Here is a 17,091-nt window from a genome sequence, read left to right as displayed (position 1 = left end):
AGTACATAACTTCTGTGGGGTAGAAATTCTGAGAACCTTTGATTTGGAAAAAAACATGAAGAACATGCTGAAATCTTTTTTTTTTGAGATGTCATGCAATTTTTACTATAGGTATAAAATACATCTTGTATATAAATATAATACTATTGAGAGTATAATATTAAAATAGGATAAAACAAGGAAGTCTAAACGGAGCTAGCGAGCAGGCACAAAGCTAAATGGGAAAGTCAGAATAAAACAAAGATCTAAAACCCCCTCTGTTTTATTTTGAAGAACTTGGAAACTTTTTTTTTGTCAATTTTTTTATCAACATTAATATGTTCCTATGAACCAGGTTGATTTCAGCAAAAATGTATTCCTTGCAGAATACTGTTCAGTCAAACATGTTGCGACTCATTTGAGAGAAGAGATTGTCAAGGAAGGTGGCTCTGTTAGGTTGAAGAAGGCTTCTGGGTCACCTGTTCTGTTTGGAACACATGTTTGTGACTCTGCTTGTGCTCAGTTACTGTTTAGTTCCAGCTCTGCTCTGAGGCTACGCACTGAGGTTGGGAAACTAATGTGCATTGGGTAGTGGGCTGCAATGGGGAGGAACTAGCACACTGCTGGGAGATAAGGGCCAGTGGCTGCAGTAAGGTGGGCAGGGAGTAGGAGGCTGTTGTCCTGGTAAGGCAACAAGTGAGGGAAGTAGAACTGATGTTGGTTTGGGAAGGGACTGAAGTGAGACTGTGAAAAGATGTGAGATGGGAGACATCTTTGACATTTCCAGGCACATATACTAAACTAGATACTCCTAAGGGTTAAATCTTTCTCGAAAGCATGATTTCATACTCTGAAGCATTTGCAGGGTATTTTAAGTGCTGTTGCCAGGCTATCAATAATCAATATGCTGAGTGGGCTTGCTTAAGGCTGCCCTTGCTTTCAGTAACTTGAGAAAAGGAGTGCTGCTTCTGCTAATGAAAGATTGTAGGTGGTATGATGAAGATGAAGAAGACATTAAATCAAATGTGTTTCAGCGTGCAAGCTGTTTTGGTGGATTGCTGGTGAATTATCAGCAATGATCAGGCTTCTAGGAACACGTTCATTATTCAAAATTATTCAATGAATGGTTTAGGCAAACATTTCTGCCTGGTGGCTTCTTGCACATTATTCACAGCAACTATCGCTCTTGGTATTCATTATCCATAATCCACTCTCCATCCTGCATAAGTGTCACATAAATTGCCTAGTGGCATTTTTGTTTCCTAAACTGATGACTCCCAAACCCAAAAGAACATTTGAAAAAGCTGTATATGATCTTTTCCCAATGTAAATATCCATTCAAATACATATCGGAGCACAAGTTCTGGCAATGCACTCCTTTTCTCAGATCATTATTCTGAACAGAAATTGAATTGAATGAATGTTCGCAGATGTTGAATAAAGGGGACAGTGAATACTATCTAAGCCAATTCACGATTTGCCTTCAAGCAAAACTCCATCAGTCTTTTTTGTGGTCTCTCTCTGTTTGTTGCACAGTTTACTCTAAAATTTCCAGGTTTTAGAGGAAATGCCAAAAGAAAGCAAGCAGAAAGTGCTTTATATAGTTGTAGTAAAAAGTTACCAAAGTAGGCGTACCAGAGTTTTCCTTGAGAATCACAAAAATGATATGTACAATGTACTATCCATGTGATGGAAAACTTTAGGTGTATATAATTAGCCACTGGATGTCACTGTTGTTCCACAGAAATTAAAACCACGTGGGTTATGAAGGTTGGAAATGTTTTTTATTTATTGTATTAGACCCATACAATGGTTGAACGCTTAGGAAAGATAATTATTAAGGCAAGAAACATGGCTCATAATGGAGAAGGCAACGAACTACATGGTGTTTCAGCGGGCGGGAAACTAGGCAGATAAGAGATTAGCTAAAATAATATGGAAAGGATCATTTTCCCTGACTACCTGAACTGCTGAAGCTTTATTTTTACTACTTTTGATGAAAAATAGTCATGTCCTTTTCCTTTTGCTCTTAGGGAGAGCCATAGACTACGCTGTTCAACATGCTATGACTGAAGCCAATGGAGGGAGGCCCACTGCTGTAAAGATAGCAGTAGTCCTTGTATCGGAGAGATCAGAAGATCCAGTGGATGCTGCAGCACATTCTGCTAACGCCAACAGTAAATATTAACTCTCTGCCACTCTTTTTGTTCAAATCCATTTCATTTTAAAATGATTAAACTAGGGCAGAGACTGAAGAAACATGAGCATTGGTAGGCAGTTAGGGTGTTAGTGATTCAAGGTGATTGTTTAGAATTGGGTAGAGTTGGGTTTTAACAAAGTCCCTATTTTTTTTAAACTATGGAGAAGTTAAGGAACAGCTGTGCAGCCTGTACTTTAGATCTGATTCTGGATAGACATGGGGCATTACTAGGGGATGTAAATGTTATAAACTGGGCCCCTTTACAGTATGACATTTCTTGCAAGGTTTATAAATGAAAAGACTATGAGGTCAAGCTTTCCCTGCTCTTGTATACCTTGCAAAATGCTGCTAAGGTAAAAAAAAATTGACATGCTCTTTTAAGCTGTTTGCACTTAGGTCCTTCACATCTCCATTGTTAAGCATGTTCATCTCATGTTCATTATTGTTGTTTTAATTAAATACATTTAAAATAAGCCATGTACTTCATTAATGAGTAAATTAAGTAACCAAACAGCATGATCAGAAATAGCTCAGGTTAAAAAATCTGCAGCTTTTTCATTGAAGCCTTCAACTGCCTTTTGACACTGCCAGATCTTACTATGTTTGTAACTGTCAATCTCATCTTAATTATTGATGTGATTTAGAACATGATATTAACTGTACTGAAAGGTCTTTAGCCTATAGGGAGAGAGCAGTAAGACTAATGAAAACTAACTGTCAGAGTGAAACATTTCTCAGGTCTACCTTAAGCAGCAAATCAAAAACAAGAATTTCCCCTCTTGTCCATTACATATTTTAAAACTAATTTGCTTTTTTCTCCAGGGGTGACTGTGTTTCCAATTGGCATTGGGGATAGGTATGATGAAGGACAGCTGAGGACTTTGACTGGGGAATCTGCCACTGACAGGATCATTAAGCTTCGCCAATTTGAAAACCTGCCCACCATGGTCACCTTGAATGATGCATTTGTCAATAAATTGTGTACAGGTAAGTTTCATGAAGTCTTAAATCTTGAGCCAAAAAAATACCCTCCTATGAAGACAATGCATCAGGCTTGTTGTACGCTATACTAAGTACTACAGAGTTATTTTCCTAGTTCTTTAATTACCTTGAACTTTGGTTAATTTCATATAACAGCCCATCAGTTTCCTCAGAACCAGAGTTCAGTTCTAGTTAGGGTCCTACATTGACATTCTGCAGAAATTTTCCTGTGTTCCAGCAGTTACTTAGTATAGAAACCGACTCAAAATTGTTGCAGTATGTAGCTAATTATTAAACAACTCCATTGGCTTTTACAGAGTATTTTTACCCTAAGCTATAACCCTCCTTCCCCACCTTGAACTATGATCATCTCAATAAATAGGGATGGTCAAGCCTGGGAGAAGATGCCACTAAGGAAAACTTAAAGCTCTACTGACTAGTCTTGGTGACTGACAATGTGGCATCCTTTGTCAGTATGGAAACAATGGCCCAGACCAGTGGAGGGACAGGGCGAAGTTTGCAAAGGGTGGGTGAGTCTCATGATGGATATGAAATCAATGTTTTGTCCACTTGGGTTTATTCAGGATCAATTGGGACTTTTTGAATCATTTGGTTACAGATTGAGGTTCTCTATCCTGATGGCTTAAATTCCTGTACTTCAGATGTACTTTTCATTCTTGTCACTTTCTGTCCTGTGCTGCAGTCATACAGTGCCATCATGCTGTATTAAAGAGCTACTGCATTGAACTGGACTGTTTTGGGTGAAATACCACTCATCCTTAAAAACATGTCAGTTGCCATTGATGAGGTTGCTAATGGTATTTGTAGCGTTCTCCCTGGATCAAAACTTAGCCTCATTTAAATTGAAAGGAGTTTTTCCAAGGGGTCAAGATTCTATCCTGGGAATATGTAACATATATAATATAAATATTTGAGGTAAACTGGCTAGGTTCTTTCCCTTCCCATGTACTGCAATTTTTCCATTTTTAAAATGGGGATAATGGTGTGAATTTATTTGTAAAGGTCATTCTGTGTACTGGAGAAAAAGCCCAGTATAGAAGGTAGGCATTCATATTAGACAAAATTGGCATATTACAGTTATCCTTTGAAGGGGTGAGTGTATAGAGCCATGCAACTTTGTTGTTTAATTGCTTAGAAATTGTTTCCACAGTGACAGTTCTGTGTTTTTTTTCTGAAGTATACGTTACAGGAAATAGACTTCATCTGTTGTCCTAAAAGTGCACATTCCAACAGACTAATCACATAGCATCAGTGAAACCTCATGGAAGAGGAGCCAGAAGGCTCCCTGAACATCTTCTGCCCACCCCCCCCCGCCAAGTGGAGCAGGTGGCTCCCATGTCTGGTATCTCATGCTAGGTAGAGCTAACAAAAGAAAATTGTGAGTGGTAGTAATGCAGCTGGCCACCTTAATGCATTAAAGTTATGGATGTAAGAGCTGCATTGCATATGGCTCCTGTGAAGAAATGTTGTTCCATACATGGAGCAATGCTATACTATGTAAATAGTCCCATCAGTAGGAATTCTTGCAGAGTAAAGGCTTCTTAACAGAAGGATTGAAGAGCAGAATCAGGACTTCATCTTACATTTATGAAGCAGGATTTCATCTTATATTTTTGTCTGCACTGAACTCTGTGGGTCCATGATGACCTGTGCTTATTACAATTGCCACAGGAAAATGGACAAATAATGATTAACTAAAAACAAGACCTGAATATTTTTTTTTGTAAACAGATAGATTATCTGTGAAGATTAGCATAAATTTAAATAACCACAAGAGGTAAAAGTGACTTCTGTTGTCCCCTAAGTCAGTAAGTATATAAGAGCCTTATTGTTGTATGCTTGTTTATATTGTGATAACACCAAAAATCCCAGTCATGAGTCAGGACTCCCTGGTACAAGGCACTGTACAAACATCTGCCAGCTCTGCTGATGCTGAGTAGTACATTAGCACACAAGTACTCTCATTGATACAGCCGAATAAGGCATGAGATTTACTAGAGTCTGGCTCATGATTTTGTAACGACTTTTAGGTGCGATTGTCTGACATTTTAACCTCACAGGGGGTTCTGTTAGAACAAGTATTTCAAGAATGTGTAGGAGCAGCTCTTGTTGCCCCTCTGGGCATCCCACTGTAGGAATAGGAAGATGTTTGTGTCAAGAGGGAGATCCTCTTCTGTATTACAAGGTGCTTACAAGCCCTGATGGGGTAGTACAGTGTCTCCTACACTTACACTTTAGTTGGGTATCTCAGAGTGAGTTGTAAGTTATATCTTGGTCATCTACTAGGTGAAAGAGAATTCTGCCCTTAGAATCAGGCACTTAGTCTGAACATTTTGGCCCTTGCTTTTATTGTTGGCAAATTGCAGTATGATAGATCTTAAAATGGTGTCATTTATAAAAATCAGAAATGTCATCTTTTATCAGTTTTTGCTCTTCCAAGTTTATCCTAATTGGATTCATCTTACAGCAGGAAACTGACTTTACAGGTAGAAAGGAACCAAACTAATACTAGTAAGAAAGAGTTTAAAGTGATTTCAAATGTTCACAAAATACAGTGCTTTTCCTGCAATGTATGAGGCATAATGTGTGCTTGAATAGTGTTATATCAAAAGCTAAATATTCACAATGAATGACATCCCAAATATATGCCACTTAAACTGTTACTCCAAATCACCCCATACTGTAATACGCTATTTCACTTAAAGGTGTATGTACATAACCATGCTCGTAAGAGGCTGGAATTCAACAAAGCAATTTTAGGGATTTCTGTCTTAGTGGTTTTATCTATTAATTATATGGTTTTATACTGCTGCTCACTACTACAAGTTACTATATCAAACTTTAGAGATATGGTGTTGCATTAAGTAAAGCTTAAAAGAGGACAGTTTGTTACATAAGACCCACAGTTATAAGTGATTAAAAATATTCTGCCATTTGGGTAATTGAGCATTTGGATAACTGAGGATGTACTGTATGAGTATTTGTGTGTATCTGCGTGCATGTGCCCATACACACATGTATGCGTACATTGTTGCTGTGATGATATGTTAATTACGGAGTATAATGTCAGTGCTGTACAGGATGCAGAAACAAGTATGGACTCTACTCAGGAAGCATGAAGGCTTGATCTTGTATTAAACGTCACATGGGCATGTAGAGCTCATTGTGAGATTGCAGTACAGTTGATATCTACTGCACATTATGTATCATTGTAAAGTGCATTGAGTTTAGAGAGCCTGTGTGAATGGGTGTTGAAGAAACTCATAACCTGGCTTTGCCTCCTCTGTGATCCCATTTTACTTTTTGGACAGATGAATATGGTCCTCAAGGAGGAATTCTCAAGGTATAAAACAGGAAAAATCTCTTGAGTGCTGTGTCGCATTTTAAGGGAAGGAATCCATATTTCACTCATTTCCACTTAAGCTCCTGAACAGCTGAGCAATGTGCCAAAATATGTCTGTTTCTGTTACAGAGCCTGTCCAAGAATGCATCGATGATGATGGGAATAAAAGGAGAGTAAGTGTACTTTATCTTCCATCTGGCTTTCAAGTAACAGTTATAGTGTGTCGGCCTTGGAACTTGAATGCCTATGGTGTGCTCCGAGACAAAAAACTTTTGAACAATGTTAACGGTTTTTCAGGAACAATCTCCAAGAATGTGGAAAACAGTGTGGAAGGAAGTGCAATCAGCCAATGTGCTAATGCCCTGGACTTCCCTCCATTGATAAAGAGAAGTGCATTTTTTCTTTCTTTTTCTTTTTTTAATCCTGCTATGTAAAACATACTAGTGATGAGGCACTTTGGCTTTCCTGCAGGTAAAGCAGCCCACAGGTGGAAGGAAGGAGGGCTTACCTAGCTCCCTCTGGGTGCAAACCACAAGTGGCTTGTCTTCTCTAGGATATTGTAGAGAGGATTATTGTGTGCTTGTTATTTCATGGGAATAAACCACCTTTTTATGCAGCAAAGACAATGAGGATGCAGAGTCATCTGCTAACCTGGGGAAGGTGCTCCAATATATTAGCATACCTCTTTGCCCTCTCAGGCTTAAACTGTGGTGAGAAAGGAGGAAAGTAGGTGTTATGGATAGTGTGGCAGGGCAGTGTTTGTGCCTGCCAGTTGAAGGGCCTAAACCCAGCGGCCGGCAGGTGCCTGATAAGGGCAGCCATTTTGGATTCAGGGCTGCCCATATAAACAGGGCATTTTGCTGCTGGAGGCCAGGTAACAACATGGCCTGGCTGCAAGGCTGCTGGGTTCAACCGGAGGTAAGGGAGGAGCTGTAGGGGAAGGTTGGGAGGCTCCTGGTCCTGGGCATGACCTAAAACTGCACCTTGCCGGGAGTGGGTCGCCTGGTGGGGCTCTCAGTGGTGTGGGAGCCCCCAGGAAATGCCAGGTCGGGGCGCCTTAACCCCAGCTCCCAGCTTTGGGTGGGTCAGGTGACAATGGAGGTAGAGGGGGCCAGGCATGGCTACAGCCACCTGAGCCCACCTGAGGAGGGAAACCCCGAGACCCTGAGAAGAGGGGGCGGTGTGGAGCCCCGAGGGGTGGTGTGGAGCCCCGAGGTGAGGGGGCAAAGAACTAGAAGGCTAAGGGCCCAGTCAGCCAAAAATAGTGGCTATTAACCCCCCCCCCCCCGACTGCTATTAGATGTCAGCGATGCAGCTTTGTCCAAGGTTCTAATAAATCTTCCTCTTGTCAACTTCATCCCTAGAGGATCGGGCCCTTATCAATGAAGTGGGAAGACTCCTCCCTAATTTCTGATAGGATAGGATTTTATTTCTGATCTGGATGGTTGTGATTGATGGTGGGATTGCTGCAGAACATGTTGGGTATGAAAAAAACAGCTCCCTGTAGGACTGGACCCCTGGTTATGAACCTTATTGATATATGAATTTGGCCCTTTTCCTAAGAGATGTTGATATCTTGTAGCTTTCATTGAAATTAACAGAACTTAGGAATTTTTTTTTCTACTTTATCTCTACCCCTATATTTAAAGAAGCAATCCCCACACATCTGGATTCATTTATAGCAGCAGAAAAGCACTCATATGTGTATGGATGATTCCATTTCTGAAAGTGAAATACTCAAGACCAAGAGTATCAAACATGGCCTGTGAGCTGGTATGGGTTATCCAGTCTGTGCAGAAGTAGGTCCTCCAGGCCTCAGTCTGTCTTGCTGTGGCTACCAACAGTGAAGATGCCTCTGTGTCACCAGTGGCAAAGGAATTAATGCTGTCATTGCTTAACCTTTGTTGCTGTGGGTGGTTGAGCAGTGGCAGTGTAAACTCTTTGGTTTTTGGTGCCAACACAGTGTTGCCCATCCCAGGAGGAGCCCTGAGGTCCACATCTGACTCATGAAGGCAAATGAGTTTAACACCCCTGCTCCGCAGTATTGTAATATACCGTCGTACTTTTATAACTGCATCTACACAAGTGCTTGTTCCAGTGTGTCTGTACAAGTGGCAATCACACTTCAAATTAGTATTTTTATACTTGTGGACCTTTTCTGGAGGATACCAGTCCTTGGTGAATGAAACCTAACAAACCAAAAACTACCAGCCTTATCATTTTATTGCCCAGATTTTAGATGCTTTATGATTGGTGTCCTTCAGTGGGTTAAACAAAAATAATTAAAGATGTGTAGAAACCAAGGAGACTTTTTGTCAGGTGTGCACAGCTGTATATGTACCCTTCCACCAGTTGCTGTACTCAAAGTGTGTGCGTGGGGGGGAGATATAATTAAAACACATGTTGTATCTTATCACCTAAATATTTTTCCATACTTAAAACTCCTCACATCTTTTTTTATAGCTTCCCCTGGCCTTTCAAGCCTGAAAAAGTCTTATTCAACTTTTAAGAGAGTCCCCCTTCACAGTGTCCTAAGCTCTACAGAGCACACCCAGGGAAATGCACTCATATTTAATATGTACTCCCAATATTTATGGCTGCAAATCTGGCAGTTCTGTTTTAGAACTAATGGTCTCCCATAGCTCTGAGCTGTAGAAAAATACTTTTACAGCATTATTCCTGGTTTGCGTGCTTGTGCCAAGAATAGACCATGAATTATGCTGTGGCTACCCACATATTTTGTCACCTTGCTATTCCTTCTCACGAGAAGGTAAGGATGAGCTGAAATGGAGAAACTTGAAAGTGGGCTACCTGGCTTCCTTTTCTTTCCCACATTTTTGTCAATGCATTTTGAGTGATGCCATCCAGCTTGTAATATTATTCTCTCTATTCCTATTATTGCTTCCAAAATGGTTATATAACAATTGCTCCATTAAGAGGTCGTTTTCTTGAAAACGTATTTTTAAGGAATGATGTTCCTGAGGATTTAGAGTTCAATCCTTCAGTATGCTGAATGTTCTGGTATTGAAGTCAACATGACTACTCATTTGCTAAAACATGAATACGCAAGTTTCTTGCAGGATTGAACCTAGAGAGATTCTAGATTGTGACTACATCACTTACCTAAAGATGAATGGGATATTGCCCTTTTATTTTAACATTCCAACAGTGACAAGAATGCAGTCATATCAAATACCATTCATCCTACAGGGAAGCAAATTCACTTCAGGGTGGGTGGGAATTTTGAAAGTTTTGGGATTGTAGGTAAAATAACAAGCTATTTTGAGCCTTCAAAAAGGCTTCTGATTCCCTGGCTTGGACCATCTCTCATTAATTCCTGCTGTGCTACAGGCCTCTGTGTTCAGGGCCCTTTCTAAAATTATTTCATGCTTGTGTAAACTAAAGGCACTGGCATTTAAAGAAAAAGCGGGGGGGAATTCTTTATGGACTGTGCTGTCCATGCATGTTGGAGGGCAGCAATGCTAACAATAGACAAAGTACCATTCTCTTCCAGCAAAGCATCTTCCATTCTAGACCATTATCTTTTGTTTGGAATTTCAGAGTCTATTTCTTGCAGTGTTTCTATATTGATTTTCTCATGCTCATGAAATCCTTCATATGCAGCATTCTATTGTTTAATTATCCAGGGCTATTTTGAGCAACACTGCTGCCAGTGTCACTTTACTTGCTAGTTTTAGGCTTATAGAACGCAGTCTGGTAGCAGCTTGGTGGAGGCCACCCAGTGTGTTTTGAATGTTCTTTTCTTGTATCAATCCTATTTTAATATCCACATGTCTTTTTGTATAGCCTGGTGACACATGGATATTATCAGATCGGTGTCACACCGTGACATGCTTTCCAGGTGGTCATACTATTCTGGAGAATTATCGAATTAACTGTGAGAAGCTGCCCAAACCTACATGTCGCAATGATCTTCCTGCTGTTAAACTTGAGGAAACCTGTGGCTGTCATTGGGTGTGTCCTTGTGAGTAACTTATTTTGCATATATAGTTTTCCCATCAGCTGTAATGCGCTTCAGAAATATCATGCTGGAAATGCAACACAGAGCTGCAAACCCAGGGGGAATTCAAGGGTATTTGAACTGACCTGAATTAACGCTTACACCTTATCAAGTAAATTTCTCTTCTCCATCGATGTAGGACTGGGGACGCAGGAACAGGAGAGGACAGATAACATGCAGGATGGCCAAAGTAGCAATGAGGCGATAACTCCTGCATTAGATATTATAAATATGCTCTCTTGCCCCCTTTTACTCCCAGACACAATGTTGTCTAACTGCAGAGAAAGGAAAAAAGTTGGATTTTTTTTCTTGGGGGAACAACAAGGGTGTGCATTGCTTGGGAACTCCTTGGAGCAATTCTGGCATCATTCCCCCCTAACACACCTGGAAACTCAAACAACTCTTTCTGAGTTGCAAGGGCAACTCCCAAACATCAACAGACCAGGGCTGTCACCTCTCTAGAACTTGTAAAGCCTCCTACATGGTTTCAAAAGATACTAATACAGATGGAAAACCATGGTGATTTTCCTTTATTTTTTTCCATTTTTATTCCTCTTACTTTTTATTATTAAAGACATAAGCATGGAAAAATTATTTGTTTTTTCAACTGAGGGGAAGATTTAGTGTGTGTAAAGATTTTCTCTCCTGTCATAATGCACATGAACAGTTAAGATTGCATAGGCAGCCTTCATTCTAGCATGTCCTAACTTTTGTATGCTTGCCTGCCTTTGAATGTTATTTTGTGGGGGTGTTATTATCTATGTTCCTAAAAAAAAAAAAAAAAAAAAGAAAAAAAGGCAGGTTGATAACCATCAGAATCCCATCACCTGGTCTCAGATTGACAATCACATGGGTTAACGGTAAGGCTGGAATTTAACAGACCCATCTCACTGACTGCTTTCTTTCTGGGTTCTGCAAGTGGGGTACCATATTGCACATAGGCTTCTATTCTTTCCCATGTTCCCTTCAGCCTATTTGTTTCCCACTTTGGCTCCTTGTCCTAAAGCCTATATCAGGCTTCAGTCCTTAGTTTTCTTTTGGAGTATCATGCTCATTGTGTTTTCTTGTCTCCTTTTCAGTGCTTTTGTCCATCCCTGCCCTCCTTTATCCCAGTTTGTTTGCCTAGCCATTCCCCATTTCTTTTCCCCAGCTATAGGTGAGCAAAACTTTTCAGAGAATAATTACACTGGTAAGATTGAAACCATTTGTAAATTCAGGTTAAATCCAGCAAATAGTTCAGCCAAAAAAATGGAAAGGGTGGTATTCTGAAAATGTTAAATCCATTTTTTTTTCACATTTTTAAAAATAAACTATTTCCTTTGGGAAATTCATTTTGTTTTGATGTTTACAAACAAAAAACTCGGCATTTTTGTTTCAAAAGAATATTTTTTGTTCCCAACTTGAACTATACATTAAAGGAAAAAAGAAGGAAGAAAGGGACAAAATAACCTCTAAAGGAAACAAAATATTTCATAATGTTTGAACAGAATGTTTCAGGTTAATCCAAAGCAAATCTTTTCTTTTACCAAAAAAAATTCAGTTTTAGGCCAGTCCAAATTGCTTTTTCTTAATTCCCGCATTGGCTACTGAGACCAGGCGTGTATTAATCATAATAACTACTGAAGTATATAAGTGCTAATTGCATATTCACAAGAGAATTAATGTTGCTACAGATCTTTGTTTCATTCTTAAATGGGTACAAAGTATGCTATGCCATAGATTTCAATGTGCTCATATGGCTTCCATTTCAGATGGGTGCCTTTAGATCAGGGATGGGCCCATGGGCTGGATCCAGCTCACCAAGAGATTTAATCCAGCCCTGAGGTGGGCAGCCGCCAACTCACTGGATCTGACCTGCAGGCAACTGGCAACTATGTCCACTGTATGGTGCCAGGTGGGCAGGCAGGACTGCTTCAGCCCAGCAGCATCAGGTGTCAGCTATGGACCCAGGTGGAGCTTCCCCCACAGCAGGCGGATGGCCGCGTCAGATGTGGTCACAGCAGGCAGGTGCAGGAGCCCAGAAACAGAACCTGCCAGTGGCATCCACAACTGACCTGTTGCCCTCCCAGCATGATGGAAGCTCTCACCTGGAGACCTGACCCAGAACCTGCCAGCAGCATCAAATGTGGACAGAAGCAGGAGACGGGTGCGCAGTAGCGTGACTCTGTCTCTTCTCTCCCTTCCCCCCCCTCCATCCAGAACCCAGGTGAAGTTGATGCCACCACCCATGCCTGCCTGGGTCCACAGATGAGTGCCATGGCTCGTGGCAAACTACAACTTCAGCTGGGTTCTGGAGGGAGGGAGGAGGGGGAGAGAGACAGACAGAAAGACATAGACAGAGACACATAGAGAGAGACAGACAGACAGAGGGAAAAGAGACAGAGGGACAGAAAGGGAGACAAGAGAAGAAAGCAAGAGACAGAGTTGGATGTGGCCCTTGACAGGTCCCCAGAACTTAAGCAGCTCTCCAGCTAAAATAATTGCCCACCCATGCTTTAAATGATTATATTAATGCAGGCGGTCCAGGATTCATGTAGAGTGAATGACTAGAGTGTTGGACTAGGTGATCTTTGAGGTCCCTTCCAATTCTATGATTCTATATGAAAAATTACAGAGGGTTTTCATCCTGTAACTCTGCACCTGAGAGCACACAGCCATACATTGTCTGTAGTGGCCACTTTGGATGAAAAGAAGGACCTTTACAGGTATCAAGAACCAAAGTCTCATAGGATCAAACTAGTTTATATAGGCTGCAATCTGGCTAACAGTTATGGATGTAAATAAATGTAACCGCTCATGTGCTTGAAGGTAGGAACACTTTTACAAGTTTTTTTCAGGAACAGTGTCATGGCATAGACCTTTCTGCAGGAAAAGGCTGCAGCACTTTATCAGATGGAATCCAAGAGTAGTCTCCAGTTTCCAAACCCTTCTGGACTGGGGAGAAGGGAGCTTGGAAAAATACAAATAAATCTGAAAAATGAAGTGAACTCTAGGCTAACCCTGAGTTGCTGGGCCCAATCAGACTTAGAAGGAAAAAAAATCTACTTTTGAGTATTGTACCAGATAAAATGGATACTGTGCGAATAGTGCCTTGGCTGAGGTGGAGCGAACAGCCCAGTATTCCTACTCAAATGCACAGAAATGAGGGACCCCACAGAGGTGCTAGAGTTGCAGACTGCTGAAAAGAAAACCACTGGGACATCCCACACATGTTCCATGGGGACATGTTCTGCCTCACTGACTTCACAGATGATCTTTCCACGTAATCAAAGCTATTAGCACACGGCTTACATGATGAAGAATGTCTAAGAGTAGGGTGGGAAGGAATTATGTCTGAATACAATGGAAGTAGAAAAAGCTGGATGGTCCTTTTTCAAGTGAAATCATTTAGAAGCTAAACCCTCCAGGTCATTGCATGGCCTTGAAAGGAGCTCAAGCACAGTGGTACTGGGGTACGGTGAAAGTGAGAAGGGGTATTCCCTCCCAACATGGAGCACAGTTCCACATGGTCCACAGAGAAGAGGAATCCCGTGTGCAAGAGGTGAGAGCCAAGCTTGCAACCTCTGGATTCGCAACAACATGCATTTGCTGACTGAGCCTCACCGCTCCGTCGCGGGGAAGATGAGTGACCATAAAGACCAATGAACCCAGTGTACTTGAGTTCCATTCTGGAAAAAAGCCAGTTGAGGTGCTTATTTTGATTAAAGCATGTAACATTGGCTCTAGACACATGAACACCTTCAAACCACGGGGAGGTGGGAGGGGGGGATGTTAGGACTACAAGTATGTGCATCTGGCCTGGAGAAGCACAGTGATGCCTGTATGTGGAGCCAAAATTCACAATCGCCTCCAAGGTTTAACCCTGTTGGTTGTATTTTCAAAAGTGCCTAAACTTAGGCTCTAAAGTGCTTAAGCTGCTGAAGTGCTTAACATGGGATTTAAGATTCTTACACCATTATGACTTAGGTGACACTTAACTAAATCACTTTTGAAAATATGATGTAGGTATGCAAATCATGCAGGTAGGTGCTTCTGGAAATTATCCCTGCATTTTTTTTAATGAAGAATTTGGTGTCTTCTTTCTCTTTAATGTATAGTCCCATCTGGGGATCAAAAGACCCATTGGGGAACCACTGTGTTCAAAGAGCAGAACTGTTTAGAGGTAATGTGCTACTTGAAATGCTTTGGTTTTTTAGCAGCCGACTTATTGTCAGTAAAGGAAAACTTTTGCCCTAAGTACTTCCCCATTTAGTAGGGCTGTACAGAGCTTTGGGTGGTGATTCGATTCAGAGGAAATTTGGCCCGATTTGGAAGCCGAATCTCTGAATCCGAATCAAATCAGGGGACCAATTAAAAGGTCTGAATCCATTCAAAGCTCTCCGAATCTTTGGAAAAGATTGAGAGAGCTTTGATGACTCAGACAGCCCCCAGTGGCTGCAGCAGGGAGCTGCAGCCATCTCTGAGCTGATAAGTAGGAGCAGGGAAGGGGGACTGGGGGAGGGAGAGGGGACCATGGGAGGACCCCTGCCAGCTCCCACCCCCTGCCTGCTCCCTCAATCCCCTCCATGGCTGCCCCGCCTGCCCCAGCTCCCAGCCTTTTAAAGAAAAGCCCTGGTGCTCACCGGGTGCTGCCAGGTGGGGGGGTGATCACCATTGCCCCCTACTACCCCATGCTGCATAGCGGGCTCTGCAAGAGCCCCTTGCCCCCCCCCCCACCTCCCACAGACCCCTTCATGGCTGCCCTGCCTACTAGGGCTCCAGCCCTTTAGGGAAAAATAAAATGGAGAAAAGTCTCATGACTCACCGCTCCTGCAGCAGCCTCAGGGCTTCGGGGGGTTCATGCAGAAACCTCCACATGGCACAGGGCAATTGGGGGGGAGCAGGGATTGCTCCCTGCTAGCAGAAGTGGTGTGTTCTGGGGTTTTTTTTGTTTTTTTCCTTAAAGGACCGGAGCCGTGGCAGGTGGGGCAGCCATGGGGAGGGGAGTGGGGGGGGGTCAGGGGACTCGTGCAGAGCCCCTCGTGCAGTGGGGGGCAGTGGGGATCACCCCCCCTGTCCAGCAGCACCCACTGAGTTGGGACTTTTTTTTTAATGAGTGCCAGGAGCTGAGGCAGGGAGGGCAGCCATTGCCAGGCTGGGAGAGTGGGTGGGGGATGGGCCTGGCCTGTCTGATTCAGAGATTTAGCCAAATCGATTCAGGACAGTGATTCGAATCACTGAATCGAATCACTGTCCCCCGAATCAGCTGAATCCGAAGCAAATACTAGCCACTTTGCACAAGCCTACCATTTAGTGCTTCTTTTAAAGCACATTTAATTATCCAGACTTTTTAAATCCAAGATTTCCTTTTTAATATAAATATTCCCTAAATGCAAAATAATTGCATAGGTTTTAGTTGAATCATGTTATTTCCGCCCAAAATAATAAACACCTACAAATGTCACTTGTATATGAACATTTTGATATTTCCTATTTCACAAATAAATGCACAGTAATGCAGAGCCATTAGTCTTGGCATTCAAAACATGTCTCCCTGAAGGATCTCTTAAGGGATTAAATTAAAATTACCACTTGTACCATTAGTTACTTGGCACAAAAAAGCCTGTAGTTCTCTTAAGGTTATTGCCCTTTAGAATGAGATAATATTTGTTTAGCTCTGTATAAATTTAACAAGAATTTAACTTCATTTCATTTCCCAAGATGATATGAGTTTGTAAGGTGGATGGCTAATTTCTCACACAGACCTCCCCTCTTGCCAAAAAACAAAACAAAACAAAACAAAAAAATCCCTCCCAAACCTCCCCACAAACCACGGCATACATCATTAATTGTTTTTAATGGATATTCAATACAAGTTGATGCAAATATGCAGAAATTGCATCAGTCAACTGGCCATAGAGGTTCTGACCCTGTCCTTGGTGAAGTCAGTGGAAACCTCTCTTTGACAGAAATGTGAGCACTGAGTGAAGTACTTGTAAGTATTTCTTCTAAGTTTATTTCATTTAATTGCATAATTTAGAAGCATCTTGAAAGACTTATTTCCTCAGAAGTGAGAATAAAGATTTGATGAGAGCTAACAGATTTAGTTAGTGGTGATTGGTTTCTCACTATTATACATGGTTAAATATTTCTATATTTTCTTGAACTGAACTATAATATATGCAGATCAGATTTTGATTGTTTCTCATTCCCTGTCTCTTTTCCTATTTCTCTGTATTTAGTTTAATTTATCTTCATAAATTAATGAAAAATACACAATTCTTCCTACAAAAATTTACATACATTTGGCCTGGATTAACCATTGAAATCTTAAATGCATTTGCAAGTATATAATACTTAACACAATATTATTGTTACTTAATAGATTTCGCATTTGTGATTTACAGATGAAGAACACTTTATGGGATCCTAAGTAGTATTATCACAACAAAATATTGATAAAAAAAATCTTTTTTTTTGTTTCTTCCTTATAAAAGGAGAGGGACCCACAGCTCTTTTCATCCTTTTTTTCTTGACTTTGATAGAAGTGATTAATACAGTAAACTG

General features: G+C 41.2%; 1 protein-coding gene across 2 annotated transcripts in view; it reads left to right on the top strand.

Moving 5' to 3' along the window:
- Positions 1 to 17,091, top strand: part of VWF (von Willebrand factor) — a 204,098-nt gene that overhangs the window by 121,128 nt on the left and 65,879 nt on the right. For both annotated transcript variants that reach the window (XM_006028763.3, XM_006028762.3), the window contains exons 31-34: positions 2,013 to 2,156; positions 3,002 to 3,166; positions 6,654 to 6,697; positions 10,332 to 10,509. In XM_006028763.3, coding sequence (XP_006028825.1) covers positions 2,013 to 2,156; positions 3,002 to 3,166; positions 6,654 to 6,697; positions 10,332 to 10,509 — 531 coding nt within the window. The remainder of the gene's footprint in view (positions 1 to 2,012; positions 2,157 to 3,001; positions 3,167 to 6,653; positions 6,698 to 10,331; positions 10,510 to 17,091) is intronic.

The sequence above is a fragment of the Alligator sinensis genome, unplaced genomic scaffold (assembly GCF_000455745.1).
Source record: "Alligator sinensis unplaced genomic scaffold, ASM45574v1 scaffold35_1, whole genome shotgun sequence".
In the NCBI taxonomy this organism is placed as follows: domain Eukaryota; kingdom Metazoa; phylum Chordata; order Crocodylia; family Alligatoridae; genus Alligator; species Alligator sinensis.
This window is presented reverse-complemented; position numbering and strand designations above follow the sequence as displayed.